This window comes from Lipotes vexillifer, unplaced genomic scaffold (genome assembly GCF_000442215.2).
Source record: "Lipotes vexillifer unplaced genomic scaffold, Lipotes_vexillifer_v1.1 scaffold194, whole genome shotgun sequence".
NCBI classification, from domain to species: Eukaryota; Metazoa; Chordata; class Mammalia; order Artiodactyla; family Lipotidae; genus Lipotes; species Lipotes vexillifer.
In genome coordinates, this window is record NW_006771758.1 from 579,707 (window position 1) to 595,652 (window position 15,946).

The 15,946-nt window shown below is 41.4% G+C and overlaps 1 protein-coding gene across 5 annotated transcripts in view; it reads left to right on the forward strand.

Moving 5' to 3' along the window:
• The window catches only part of EBF1 (EBF transcription factor 1), a 401,223-nt gene that overhangs the window by 319,339 nt on the left and 65,938 nt on the right, over nucleotides 1-15,946 (forward strand). For all 5 annotated transcript variants that reach the window (XM_007447111.1, XM_007447113.1, XM_007447110.1 and 2 more), the window contains one exon: nucleotides 1,817-1,943. In XM_007447111.1, the coding sequence (XP_007447173.1) occupies nucleotides 1,817-1,943 (127 nt within the window). The remainder of the gene's footprint in view (nucleotides 1-1,816; nucleotides 1,944-15,946) is intronic.

Genomic DNA, 15,946 nt, shown 5'->3' on the forward strand with positions numbered 1-15,946 from the left:
ATAGTAAACTTGATTTCCTGATTTCGATGCTTAAAGATTAGAAAAGCAGTATAGAAGGTGCAAAGGACACCAGGAGGAAGAAAGACAAAAAAAAAAAAAAATAAAAATAAAATAGAAATAATTTAAAACTCATAGGTATCCAGGGCCATTTAGTGCAGGGGAAAATAGCCCCTCATACCTCAGTGGTCACTTAGGGCTTTTCTGTATTAGAGACGATACATAGATCTAAGATAAATAGAGCTTTGATACAAGATATAATAAGAAGGGCTGTTCCAAACGAAAATCTTGATTTATTAAGGCTAAATTAAATTATATATACTTTGCTTACTTTAGAAAACGTACAGTGCATTTTGGAAGAATTTCAGTATGAAAAGGTCAAAATCTTAAATATGTTTTGTGCTTTTATGGATAAACCCTTAGCCGTGTGAAAAACTTAGCCATGGAGAGCTCAGTCTCCAGGAGTTCCACATAAGCACGGTATTACTGAATTATCTTCTCTGTATTTCCAGCAAATAAACTAAGGGTCCACACATTCTATGGAAGAGGATAGGCATTTCTAATTACTAAGTTAAAATGATTTTTATGCAGATGGCCTCTATGTTTCAAGAAGGAGCATTTGAAAGAAATTACTTGCGGATTTTAGCAGTAGCAACTTTCTTACATTCTTTCTGCCAGGACTTTGTGCTAGGACAGTTTACCCAGGCAGGACGCAGGGGCTGGCATTTGTGGGTGTCACCTGGATTCTCATGGTGTCACCTGTGATTCTCTGGGCAAAACATTTGAATTTGCACATTGAAACAAAAGCCCTTTCTAAGTTATAAGAACAGCACAAACATGAGTTAGTATAAACTCAAGGGATCACCCATTGCATACTGACTCAGTACCGCAGCACTGATCTAAATGCGTCTGAAGGGAGTAACGAATGGGCTGTTGCACACACCACAGAGAGAGCACGCAGAGTCCAGCACCGTCAGAGAGGTCAGCCAGTCAAATACCAGGGCTGGGGTTTTCAAAGAACCAGATAATGCCAGTTTTATGGCCGTTAATAACATTTTAGTTGCATAAACAAAGATACGAGTACTGAAAAATAAATTCTGCTTTGCAGTGTACTCTGGCTGCCAACAGGGTTCAGAAATGACCCTTCTCATTGTGCACGTGGCATCGCATAATGGACCACTGATCATCCTCCAGCCCCCTCCCCAACTTTCCATTTCCCTTTTATGGACAGTCCTTAGTTCTGCTAGATCCCTCAGCTATTTCAGGGAGGCACATTCTTGGGTTTCCCCTTTAAAGCTCTTTGATTGTGCCTCTGGTAGCTAATGCACCAAATGGTCTTCAGGGGCATTTCCTACATGTGCTCTGCAGCTAATCAGAGCACCTTGGCCCACTGATTTCCTCCCTCTGTGTTTTGCACATGTTTTAAGGGCTCACTTCAAACACCAGGCCCACCAGCTTCTGGAGAGGAGTGGCAGAGCTCAGCTCTGATTTGGGTGTCTGCTTCAAACAGAGATTTTCCAAAGGATATCCTGTAGTAGATAAATCATTTCATTAGGCCAGGTTCACTTTTCAAACCGGGAAGCAGAGTGCCTGCCGTGTAGGAAAACTCAGATAAAGTTGTTATGGCTGTGCTCAGAGCCCCTGTAAATATTGTCGTCAGTGTCTTTTATACAGGTTCCATCACGATTGTATTTAAACACTGACAGGTTAGTTATGTGTTTGAAGGCTATGTTTATTGAGAGCTGATAAGAAACATACGAAATGAGTCCTTTACATAATGCAGTGACAATGTTTTTTTTCCCAAATGTCTCCCCCCTAGTTGATTACTCCTCATGCCATCCGGGTGCAAACTCCTCCTCGGCACATCCCTGGTGTTGTAGAGGTCACATTGTCCTACAAATCCAAACAGTTCTGCAAAGGGACACCGGGAAGATTCATTTACACAGGTAAGAACTACTGCAGATGGTGGACAGAGCTGCCTTGGCCTTGTGGGTCTTTGACGCTATCTTGTACATATGTGTGTGTGTTATTCTAAAATCTGTTTTCTCTTAAGACCCACTTTCTTTCTCCGTTTCACCCTATGTGTGACCAAATGAGGTGCTACTAATACTACTACTATAATTATTTAAGAATTCATCTGGGTGTCCCTGCTGAATGACAGGATCTGTTGAAATCTTGGGTTGGATACCTAAAGCAGCAGCACGAGAAATAAGGGAAGAGGAAAGGAGTGCTTGACAATCCTGAGTCTCTCTGGATGTTGAACCATCTGTGTGGCAGTTCGTTTGCTTTATGGAGTAGGGGTGTGCTTTAATGCCCAGTACGACGTTCTTCTAGCTTGGTCATGGCATTTGTATTAGCGACAATTGGTGATTTTCGTATTTTATTCTGGATTGGTGCTTTCTTTCCCTGTAAGCTGCATTTTTCTCCCCCCCCCCCACCCCCCCCCCCGCCAGCCACTGGCCGCCTCTACCCCCCCCCCCCACCCCGCACCCTGCAACCGACTGCCCCCTGCCACCCCAAAGAGCCTTGGCACATGGACCTGCCTTGCCGTAAGAAGCTAGGGTTATAGGGTGAATGTGAATTTCCTCCCGTCACATGGAGAGAACCAGGCATGTTCTCCATGGAAATACATCAGGTGCATAGTCTGAGTGCCCAGTGTGTACTTGAAGAGATCCTCAGATTGCTGTGTGCAAACCAAACAATCTTTAGGGAACCGAAAAGATCCCTAACCGAGGGATCTTTTTTTGCAATCCAGGTTCTGATTCAGTAGCTCTGGGTGGGACCTGAGACTCTGCATTTCTAACAAGCTCCAAAGGTGAGGTGGATGACCCTGGTCCAAGGACCACCCTGGGAGTGGTAACATTCGAGGTCCTCTGCAAAGCAGCAGTCATCGCTGCGTAGCTGTGTCTCCAGAAACTGGCCCCATGTTTCCTTCTTCATTCAATAAAGGACCAGAAGGCCCGCTTAAGTACAGAGTGTAAGTTGCTTTCACACAAGGAGACTCCAGAGCATGACGGGATAACTGTGCTAACACATCCTAATTATACCCATACAATTAAATGGACAAATTTTATTTTGCTGTGACATTTGACCTCGAAGCATCTTTCCTTTTGTATTTTAACACTAGGAACAAAACCGACCGTGCTTATTAGTGACTCTCCACCCCCCTCAAAATGATAAAAACAATTCATGCATCCTGACCCTTGGAAATGCCTCCCAGCCCTTTAAACAAAATGTAGGTTTGGTGCCTGCCTGACTCTTAGTTTTAGTTAATTGAAAATTATAGGATTGACCCAAGAGGAAAATTTTGTTTGCGCTCCCAATCACTTTTACAAATTAAGGAAAATTACCACAATTTTGTTTAGCTAAGGTTTCACACTGAGTTCAAGAAATTAGCTCAGCCATCGCAACAAAGTCAGCACTTTGTTAGTGAGCACTTGAAAAAAATAATAGTCTATCTGGAGTTTTGTGGTGTATACAAACGAAGCATAGAGAAAGCGATGATGCTTTATAGAAGTAGGCCAAGTGTTTTTAATTAGGCTCATTGGTTCAGCGTAAGTTTTGAAGAACAATCAAACTAGCAGATTAGCTGTTTCTTTTAAAGCTAGGATTTCTTGCCATTCATTTTTCCCATGAGAACTTCCACATAGCGCTATTTTTTTTTTTTTTTTTTTTTTAAACAAGCCTCATTATGGGCCTGCAGGAAAAGGACCAAATGAAACTTCTGATACTGTAACATTCCCCACCATCATTCCGATGGATGGGAGTTTTTCACAATGTTCTTCACTGAACTCAGTGTTCTGGAACATATTACAAAACCACAGAGGCCAAATGTTTTCTCTGAGGAGTTTGGACTCTGTTTTTGGCCGAAAACATTTAGGCCTCGCTGGCTGCTTATTTACTCTGCCATTAAGGACAAGAAAAGGAGAAGAAAAAGAAGAAGAAAATGCTCGTGTGATGGGAGGAACGAGAGGCGATCAGGCATGATTCCGCTTTGGCGACAACGTCCCTGCCCATTAATGGTTCCATTTTGTGGTCAAGACTCCTTTAGAAGAAATTATTTTTAATCAGTGTGCAACGAAATATCCCCTTGAGCCACCTGGCCATAAAAGTTAAAAAAAAAAAAAATCATCCCCATTAAATTACTTAAGTTCTCAAAAGAAAATAGCTAGGGGACCCATCGTTATTGGGAATTTTTTTAACCATTAAAAAAATTGCCATCTATTTAAGAAATCACATCTTGGAAAACTTGTATGAGATGGGAATCAAGATCAAAGGTAAAAGCGGCCGATTTGCAAGTGTAGCAAGGTAGTTAAGGATAAGAGAGAGAAATCCTGGGTGTGCACTCCAGGATTTCCCGCACGTGTGTAAGTGTGTGGGAAATTTAAAGTATGAAAAATGCTTCTGCTGATCTTGCCTCAAACTGTGGGCAATGGACAAGAAGACTTAGTTTTTTAAGCATTCTAAGAGAGACTCTCACCTCTCCCTGCATTGGAAAAATAAAATTTTCAAAGAAACTGGTACAAAAACTTCCCTGTTGATGTAGCTGGCTGTTCACAGTCACTGTGACATTACACCATTTCTAGCAAAAGGGAGTCTCTGTTAATATCTGAACTACACCTGGAACTCTTGATCATTATCATGAAGTGTTTATGGCTGCTGCTGCCAAGCCTCTGTGATTTGCTCAGTTTACCTCTCCGCTTGTCACCACTTTCTAGCGGAGGCACAGGGATGGGTTGTAAATCCTCTCTGTTCTTCATATCCGAACAACCGCTCAGCTCATTGGAAACCTGCAGCTCTCCCCTTCCGTCCACCCACAGAAGCTCACATTTCATTTTCTTTAACATCCACGGCATTTCAAGATGGGAGGCTTGGTTTTCTGGATGGGGTGAGCTAACAGTTGTTTCTTAGTGGAATATCACTTGGAATTTTTCCCTTTAAAAAGAAAAAAAGAAACGTCCTAGGACTGAAAAACAACAGCCCAAACTAAGGCACTGTTGTCTTCTGAGTGTGTGTGACAGGGTTTGGGTGTGTGTATGTGCAAGTCTCTAAAAATCTATAATAGATGAGAAAAAAAAACACAAAAAAACAACCCCACACAACTGAGACAGGAACAGCCTGGCCTAATCTATGCAAATAAAGGCAGACCATTGTGGGTGGGGGGAAAGAATCTGACTAAACACAGATTTGCCTGCAAGCTGGCTCCACTGGTAGGGACAGGAGGGCAGCTCTCCATCTTTGGTGCTTCAGACCAGGGACACGTGAGAGGTGTCCTCAGCTGCCAGCTGTGCGGTTCTCTGGTGTTTGCCCAATCAGAGTGAGGGAGGAAAGTGAAGCCCAACTGGATCAGAATAAAAAAGCTCAGTAGCAGAGCGCATCCCTGATCTGATTTATTGTGGCCAGTTATTCTTATGTAAATGTAGAGCAAGGCTGACTTTACATTTTAAATCATGTTTTCTAATAGGGGGAAACAAAAACCCTTTCTAAGGACAGGATTGTTTTCAAAGCCCTCTCTAGTCGTGTGTCTGGTCCCTCAGTCCAATGGGAAGTAAATCCCCATAAACCTCCACTGCCCTGGAAGGGGTCTCGCCAATATCTTTGTTCTTCTCGTAGCTTGCTTTCCTGCAGTTGTTATGTCTTGAAGTGACTTGGATCTTTTAGAATTGTAATCTCTCCCACTAAACTTTAAGTAACCTTGGGAGCTGATAAGACACTCCCAGGAGCCTTTAGCTGCTTCTTCAAAGTTCTTAGAATTGTTTTTTCCTCATAAGAAGTGGCCAAATCCAAATGTACTTTTTAGCTTCAGTCCAGTTATTCCTCCACTGGAGGGGCTGCTGACTTTGGGAAAAATGGGACTGGAGAAATGGGCCACCGGGATGTTGGACCAGCTTAGGTGTGCACCAAGAGCTATATACTGCCTACTGCCCAAAAGTTGGTGAAAGCCCCCAATGGATGATCATCTAGCAGCTCAGATGTTTGTGTAGGTCACATCTCAAATCCCTTCTACCACGGGGTTCTCCTATTCTTAACGTTTTCCACCAAGCTTCCTGCCCCTGTGAAACATGCATAATCCTTGTATGTTAGTCTCAGAATCCACTTTGACATAAATATTCTTCCTGGAAATGCTTGTTTGTACCTCATGCCCCAAGTTACTTTGCATGTAGAAGGGGCCATGTTGGCTGAACATGTTCCATGAAACTTGATGACATGTACCATGTCTTTCAAATTTTCCTTTTTTCTTCCCATTCCTCTTATGTTCTCCCTCTGCCCCCACTCTCTCTTCTTCTTTCTTCCCTTCTCCCTCTTTTCATTCCTTCCCCTTAGTCTTTCGCCCCTCACTTCCAAGGAGATGATGTAGCTTAGTGATTGAGTCCTTGGCTTTAAGAGATGTTGGGTGTAGCTTGAACTCTCAGCTCTACCACTTACCAGACAGGTTGTTTTGGGGACATTGTACGATGGCTCTGAACCACAGTCGCCTCATCTTTACATTATCACAGGGAACAATAACTTACTGGGGTTGTTCTTAGTATTAGGGAAATGTGTATAAAGCACCTAGGGTGAGCTAGCATGAGCGCTTAGCCAGGGATTAGTAGTTTCCATGAATAACGGATGACCATTATCATTATTCATTCATTCATTTGTTGCTGAGTCCCTACCATGGTGTAATATTTTATATGTGTTGTTTATCTTCTCCGCCATGTTCCTAGAGGTCTGAGAAATGTCCTTTAGGAATTTTAGTAACAAAACTGTAGTCATCGGTAAATTAAAGAAGCAACGTCAATCAACCACAGATACAAAGAGCACAGTGTAAGGCGGCAAGAGAAGATTTATAAATGTGGCGATAACAATCTTGATATAACAGATATTTTCTTAGAAACCACCTCAAACAATACGTATTTTAAAAAGGCAGCCCAGATTTATAAAGTTCTCAGGTGTTGAATTTTCAGGAACAACGCACACCTGTTCTCTTATTTCCATCCCAAATTTCAACCCCTGATCTGGAGGCCAGAGTAACATGGGTACCATCTATCACCAGCCCCCTTCAAAGGTGTTTAGGTTGTAATCAGCTTCAGTCCCCGTTCAAGAGGTTTCAGGGAGAAAGCTCTCTTTTTACTTCTTGGAAACCTCCTGCACAAATGAAGGCTGCCATCCTGGGGATGAACAAAGTCATCAGTTTTAGGGGAAAAGTTTGCACCTCATGAATCTCTTGTTCTTTAGCCTCTTCTTAAACTAGTTCATTGCCAGATTAAGCTTCTGAAAAGCCACTTTCATAACATGTCCCTGCAGAGAAACCTTCCCTGTCTACTCTCTGTATGTAAGATGCAGCCCAAACCCCTGGGCTTGGCATTCACAGCTCGCTATGCTCTGGGCCCGGTGCTTCCTGGTCTCCACTCAAACCAGTCTCCTCACTGTGCCTCACGCTCACTTCACGTTTAGCTACCTTGGACATGGTGATTCCTCTGTAAGTTCCAGTTCAAACTCTTATTTCCCCTCAGAGGTATTCTCTGGCCACAGTAGCAAGTGGCCAGGGCACTGGGCTGAGGTCAGGGAGGTCTGAGTTCTAGTCCCAGCCCTGCTGCTAACTGGCTATGAGACATAGGACAAGTTGCTGACATGCTCCAGACGACAGTTTCTTCATAGTAAAATGAGCCGATGGGAAGAGGTGACGTTGATGTTCCCTATGGCTCATCTGGATTCGTTGGAAGAGTCTCTGTCCTTGGATCTCTTCTGTCACATGTGCTTAGATGGCTCATTCGTCATTCACTTCCTTCTACTGTTGGCTCTCTTCTTTTGCAAAGATCTCAGGTAGACACATCTCCAGAAGTCCACAAGCTGCTTGAGGGAAGAGCGAACCTTCCCTAATCTTACACTGCTTTGCCCACTGTGTTGAAGCACCTTGACTTACATCTTACTTGCAATAGGTGTTCTCTAATAATTGACTAACATATTGCCCAGAAGCAATGGGTCCTCGTTGATTTTTGTGCTCTGGATGACAGGGAATGTAAATAAGAGCTGTTAATTAAGAATCTGTCCCTTTTAACTTGAACTTACAGGTAGAGAACACAGTCACTGGGGTTTTTGTTAAAGGAAAAAAATGGGGTTTGATCTATATTATATATACGCTTCATTTTTTTGTCTGTAAAATGAGGATAATTTAACAGTACCTGCATCTGAGGAGTCAATAAGTAAATGTATGTAACACACTCCTGGCAGTGGCTGGTACGGTGTGAATGCTCCCTAAAAGTAAATGCAAAAAGAGAGAAGCAGACAATAGGAATGTTTCTCTTCAAAATGCAGAGAATTGGTTGTTAGGGCACATTTTGTTTGGTAATATATGTGTGCCAGCTTTCATCTGATTAAGGAAATTGTTCCTTTCTAGGCGTTCGAGTCAGAATCAAAAGATCTCGGTTCTAATTCTGGTCTTATGACTTTCTTTTGTTAGTTCATTCACTCATCTCACAAATATTTGTGGATTGCCTGTTCTATTCTAGGCAGTGTTCTAAAACCATGTTGAGCAAAACCACATACAGTCCCTTTTTTCAGGGATCTTGTAGTCTAAGAGGGAACGTGGATATTCATAAGTTTACAATTTCAAACCTGCTAAGTGCCCAGAGAAACAGGAACAGAGGTTCAGACAAGAATAAAACAAAAGGACTGCCAGTCGGTCAGTTGGAGGTATTTTCTCTCAGATAACGATGCATGAGCTGAGATTTGAAGGATGATTAAGAGTTAGCCTGGCAATTGATGAAGGATAGGGGTCAGGTGGGGTTGGGGAAAGAAAACGAGTGCTCCAGCCGAGAGAGGCATGTAAGAAGGCTCTGAATGGGAGGAAACGTGGCATCTTGGAAGGCTGTAAAAATTCCAGTGAAGCTGAAAAATCAAGAGAGAGGAAGAGAATGGTGAGAGAGGAAAAGAATGGTGAGAGAGAAGATGGGGCAGAGACAAGCCCTTGAAGCCTTGTGGCCAGTGGCAGGAGTCTAGTTGTCGTCTCAAGAGCAATCCTTAAGTGGTCAGGTGGACATAACCAGACTTTCATTTTGGGAAAATAAAAACAAAAACAAAAAACTCTGGCTGACTGGAGCACAGGAAGCCAGAATGGATGTTGGAAGACCTGTTAGGATGCCATTGCAGTATTCCGGGAAAGAGATTTGATGACTTGACTTTGGGTGGTAATGGGTAGAGATGGAATAGAGTGAGAGGATTCAAGGGGGTATTTAAGAGGGAAAGTGGACAGGACCTGGAGATGGGTTGGACGTGGGGGTGAGGGGACGGAGGGCTCAGCCCCAGATTTTTGACTTCCTCCCACTTAATAGACCACCGGTGGGGTCCTTCCTTCTCTGGGCATCCGAAGGGTCTTGTGAGTATCAGTGAAAGAATGGGCATGAAAATGTTTCGTGAAGGGTAATAATATTCTACACATATGTTAATTGTTACAAAGACGGGCCTAAGCAAACTCAGAAGAATTGGGGAAAGGAAGGCAAGAAAGCGTTTTCTTTTCTATCAGATTGTTTTCACTTGGGATTCAGCTGAAGGAGGGCTGTGTAATGAACACTTGACTAGCAGTTTTGCCTTAGCAGTGTCCTAATTGGAAAAGACCCAAGAAGAAGGAAAAATTAACAGGCTGCTCCTGTCCACATGTCTCAAGTATTACTCCAAATGAGCCATTTACACACAAAGAAAAGAATTCAAGGCAGAGGGAATGTTTATTCTTTTTGCTTTTGTGATCCAAAGGCTAAGTCCCCAGCTTCTTCTCCGCTCTGCCAAAGGGAATTTTTTCACAAAATATGATTGCTCCTGATCTGATGTACGTTGATGTGATTGGCGATCCTGAACCCACTGGCGTTTGTAAACTTAAACACTGTTGGTGCCATAATGGGGCCAACAGCAACAAGAATCACTAAAAGTAACCCATTGTACTTCTGTGACATCTATAAAATGAAAGCCGTTTCTGCAAAGAATAGAGCTGGTCTGAAGGAAGCATATTATTTTGCTTATTTTATGTACATACTTTCCAAGAAATACGACCTTTATTTCCTTTTTGGAGTGGAGTATAATCAGGACTTGAGTAGCTAGTGTAACAGGATCATTAAAAGGGATATTTTCACTGACATTAGAGGTCTAAATGGCCACTAGGCCTTATATACAACCTTGGCTTTTTCCTGTCTACCCAGAGTTAGTAAGTGATAAGGCCAGGAGAGAGATAAATCACAGAAATCCCTGTCCAAAGAAAACATATTGACTACAGCCAAGCAAATAACAGACCATAACCAACGGTCCCATTCATCATTCATGTAATAGGGATATAAAGTGTTTCCTACCAATGAAACCGTAGAGAAGGAAAAGGCAGATAAGCTTCCCCAATCTAAGGCATGTGATTTGGTTATTAAGGGACATGAACTACCTGTCACATGGCTTTAATCTTTAAGATGTGTTGCCATTTCTAAACTATAAATTCCTAGTCAGGGATTAGAAAGCTATTAACAATAAAGGTAGGAACTGAGCTTTATATGCGTTCTTGCCAAGGTAATGCAATACTATAAAGTCTTGAACCTCTAATCTATTTAGTATAATATAACATGATTTGGTTTTCAGAGCCAATAAACTATTTGGAGTTTTTCAAGGCTGTTGTTTTTGTTTTTTACCCAGCATCACGATAAATTAACCCTTCAGTTTTTAAACTGTGTACCTTGAAATGGAGGACAGTGAGTGGGAGGGAGAGGAAAATAATTTTTTCTTTTTCTCCTTTCCTAAGATATATTCCAAATGTTTGATGAAGGATTATTTTCTGTTTTATTTGTCCACAGTTACAGTGGTACGGATACTCGTCTTTCTGTTCACTGTTAACTAAGTGGTGTGGTGCCCACTAGAGCATTCAAACTTGTTTTTCTTTCTTTATTGCAAAGTTGCCCACACTGATTTCAGATAATTTAGGAAGCACCAACAGAAAATAATTAAAATAGTATTAAAATTGCCCACATTTCTGCCAGTTCTTTAAACATAAACAATACTTGTTAGCTATTCATATTATTTTTAATGGCATATGTCTTGTCTTTTTCCTATGCAGATTATCTGCGTCATTACCAAAATAGGGTGATACCTTACATAATATTAATTTGTTCTCTTACTTAACCATCCTAAACATCAGGGCATTGTGAATTTAAAACAGTTTTTAGTCTCTCATAATCATTTCACACTTCAGTAGAATCTCATCGTGAGATATAGCTTCATCGTCTCGTTAAAGCGTAGATACGTTGAATCTGGGTTCTCATCTCTTTTTGTTCCTGAGAAACATGTAGCACAGGGTCATTAGTCCCATCCCCTCGTTCTTGGCATCCCTATTGATTGGGATTCATCAGTCACCCCAGCTGACTGCATGGAAGCAGCTCCGAAGGCCTCCTGTCTCAGATGGCCTGAGTCTCAGAGTTTGGGACCAACCCCCTGACACACAGCTGTTTGTTCTACCTGAACCACTTCTGGGGGTCAATGAGTTCTGTCAGTTTTCCCCCACTGTGTGAAGCGCTACTGTACTTTCCATAAGTAGAAAGGAGAACTCATCTAAAACACTTATGTCTGAAACTTAAGTCCAAAATTATGACAATAGATGGGGCGAGGCAGGCCCCTCCCAAACCACCTTCCCCAGGATAGCAGCACTTCTCACTAGAGTTTTGAACCCCTTTCCTCTCTCTACCCTGTGGGCTTCCAACAGCCTTTCTTGACTTCTATACTGTTTTTTCCCACTCTGTCTTCTTTCTCCATCTTCTTCCTGTCTGTATTACTAGAATGTAAGGTATGTTTTTCCCCCTGAGAATCTGTGTAAGGCTGACTCTATTATTGGCCCGTTTTAAAGATAAAAACACTTAGAAAGGTGACGTGCCTTCCCCAAGGTTCTGTAGTTAATAAATGGAGGAGCCAGACTCTGGACCCTGGTGAAAGGATACCATAGCCTGCACAGCTGTAACCCCCTGGGGTATTGCTTTCACTTATTCAGTTTTGGAATTATGTGATCCCCTAAATTAGATCGTTAGTGATGGGAGAGTTGTGGGGTATTTCTAGGACCGGTGAGGTCTGACAGGACCTGGAGCCTTACATATTTTAAACGAATCGTATCATTACGAACATCATGCATATTCATATAGGATAGAAAATGGAAAAACAAACATGAGATATATGAAGAGATCCATTATCCCATCCCTCTGTTAATATTTCTTAGTCTTTCTTCTAATATTTTTCTCATAAACTCTTACGTATTTTTATCAGACTGAATCACAGTATATGTATATAATTTTGTATCCTACTTTGTAATTTGAATTGTAAAGTAGACGTCCCTCTGTTAGTTTAAATTCCTCCTAAATGCATTTTGGTGGGTATGTAATAGTCCATTGCGTGGCCACATCATAATTTACCTAATTGTTCTCCTGTCATTGGATAACCACATCCTTTCTTTCACAGAACTTTCAACATCATATGTGCCAGAATAGAGCATATATAACACCTTGACAGAAGGTGTTCCCTCATTTTCCTAACAGAAGGTTTTCTGTTTTAGGACCATGTTAGCCATATGCATATTTATAGATACCAGTGAATTATCAGTTGTCTATTTATAGTATTTCACATGTTAATTTAGTTAAGTATACGTATTTAAAATCACATACATAATTTACAGCATTTACAAATATAACTTTTTCCACCTTTAGGGTTTACACTTCTGTTCAGACTCATTACAGCCATCTTTAACATTAGTGCTTTTCTTTTTACTATCAAAGTCAGAGACGTTTTTAGTCCCATCATATTCTCTTCTATGGTAGTTGTTTGAGATCTTCTTTTTGAATCTGTACATGATGCTTTCACTGAAAATTTTATCAAAGCCATAACTAACCATTTGCTATATTTTAATCTCCAAACATAACCACTTCAGCAATGTTCTTAAAGCTGATCTTTGAAAATCTTGTTTTGACAAACATTTGTAATGGTGAGCGATCCAGGAAAAATTCTACGTTTATGTCAGTTTTTTAATCGTCCTTGTTGTTTTTGCTCTCTTCTTCAGGTGACCTCTTAAGTATCACCATGGATTATAGTTGGTTCATGCCCCAAACAGTACCTAGTTTAAAAATAACATAATTGGGAAAGCACTTTGTCTTAAGAGAGACTTTAAAATTATTCAGATATATAACAAGGGGACTTTTATTTTTAGAAGGGTATTCTTTCCATGTATGTCAGCGCATTGGTCCTATGGCACATGCGATCCTTGGTGTGAACTGAATACTGTACCACATAGTATTTTTGATTTGAATAAAGTGGATCTTAAGTGGATCTTCTATTAGTCAGGGCACTGAAAGTGCAGGTGGAAACCATCCCATTAATGTCAGATTGGAGAATTTCTGCCAAACCTCTCAGTGGTGAGGGAGTAGACAGAAGCTGGGACTCCCTAAATCGTGTGCAGAAACAACAACAGAAGAGCAGACTTCCCCTCATACCCACTGCTCTTTGACCTCCAAATGTAAACTCCTGTTACATCAACTGTGGCTTGCTTCTTTTTTTTTTCTTTTTTCTTTTTTTTTGCGGTTCGCGGGCCTCTCACTGTCGTGGCCTCTCCCGTTGCGGAGCACAGGCTCCGGACGCGCAGGCTCAGCGGCCATGGCTCACGGGCCCAGCCGCTCCGCGGCACGCGGGATCCTCCCGGACCGGGGCACGAACCCGCGTCCCCTGCATCAGCTGGCGGACGCTCAACCACTGCGCCACCAGGGAAGCCCCTGGCTTGCTTCTTTATATCACGCGTGGAAGGCCTGACCTGCTGGGGAAGAGCCACCTGGGATCAGCCTCGGTGGTTAGTGTCAGGAAGCCTCAACTCCCAGTTAATATGGAGCTAATTTAGGCCTTTGTTTAGTGCCAAAAATACACTTACATTAAATATCTGCACAGAATAAGGCCTTCCCAGTCATTCTACACATGCACATGGTTTCCTTTTAGTGTTAGCTGATTTTGTACTTTTGTACTCACTGAGGCCAGGCCGACTATTTGAGATTATTGGGAGGTTTGGGTGGAGGAAAGCGTCCCCGGAGAATCTGTTCTGAGCAAGCTTGTATGTCTCATTCTTCTCCAGTTTGTTTAAGACGAGAAGAATGAAACGTGCACTGACTCAGAGGAAGACTTGGAAATTTTGCTTCATAAAATTATTGGCATCAAAGCTAACAAATTATTGTGACTTGTCAGAAAGTTATAAGTCAGGGACCAAAGTACAGGCTTGGCTGTTGAGCCTCTTTGTCTCATCTTTGTCTTATGTCTGTGTAATTAAATAAATTTACCTCAGTGCAGTCTGTACAGTTGACCAAGACTTTCCCGTTCAATTCTCTTTGGCAAGGTAGGTAGGGCAAGTATCTTTAGCCCCATTTTCGGGTATGAAAAGTGAGGTTTAGAGAGAGGTAGAGAACAAATGTATGGATACCAAGTGGGGGGAGGGCGTGGGACGAACTGGGAGATTGGGATTGACATATATACGCTACTATGTATAAAATAGGTAACTAATGAGAACTTACTGTCTAGCACAGGGAACTCTGCTCACTGCTCTGCGGTGACCTAAATGGGAAGGAAATCCAAAAAAGAGGGGATATATGTATACGTATAGCTGATTCACTTTGCCATACAGCAGAAACCAACACAAGATTGTAAAGCAACTATACTCCAATAAAAACTAATTAAAAAAAGAGTCATTTAGGTCACCTAGTGATGGGTCTGATATCAGATCTATATCACTCCAAGTAACTGATTAGACTCTTTGGTATTTCACATTTTTACATCTACAAATGAACTTAAAAGACTTTTACTTAATTTTTTAAGTTTTCTACAGTTATGATTCACTAATTAGATTGGAGGCTTCTAGAGTCTTGGGCTGCCTCTCCAGCATTGCACTTTCATCATACATAGCAGTTTTATTTTATTCCTAGCACTTACCACCAGTTGATACAATTTGGATTATTTCTTTGTTTACTTGTGCACAGTCTGTGTCTCTCACTAGAATATAAGCTCCATGAAGGCAGGGTCCTTGTCCGTCTTGTTCATCTCTGTGTTCTCAGTGCCTAGCACAGAGTGGGAACACTCAATAAATATTAGTCAAATTAATGAATGGAAAAATGTATGAAAAAATGACTGAAAAATCTAGCCACAAATTTATGAAATGTGAGCCCTAAAAGGTAACCTGATTACCCAGGTTGTTGATTTCTTCATAGAAGATGAAAACTAGGCTTACGGAATTTAAAAGTCTTGGCTAAAGTTACTCAGCTGGTGGTAAATCTTTATACCAGAGCCCTTTTCTTTGGCTTGTCTCCACATTGTGTGCATCCCCTTAGGCTCATTTGGTTATAAAGAAACTGTATGACTGTAGATCTCTGGAGTTAAGACAGACCCCACTTTGAATCTAGCTATCTTCTTAACCAGTCTGAGACTCTGTTTCCTCATCTTTAAAATGGGGATGATAATATCTCACATGATTGCTGTGAGGATTCGATTAGATAATGCGCGTGAAAAGCTTAGCACAGTGCATGGCATGTAGTAAGTGCTCACTTAGTGGCAGATCTTATCAAAACAGGGTTTGAGAAAAACAGACTGTTATAAATCTGAATTTTAGAGCTGGAAAGGCCCTCAGAGATGTCCTGAACCAATCTGCCCGTTTTGTAGAGGAGGCTACTGAGGCTCCCGTAGGAAGAGCCTTTCCCAGACCTACATATAATTGATTTGTATACAGAACCGGAACAAATCATACATAAAAGGAGTTAACTAATTATTTTGTGAATGGACTTCCATGTTTATGAATATGTAAGGACATCACATTTTTGCATGGATAATAAAATCATTCAGCCAACATCACCATAGTATTTAGCAGGCTCATTTTGAATTCTTAACCTTTTTTTTTTTTTTTTTTTTTTTTTTTTTTTTTTTTTTTTTTTTTCCGGTC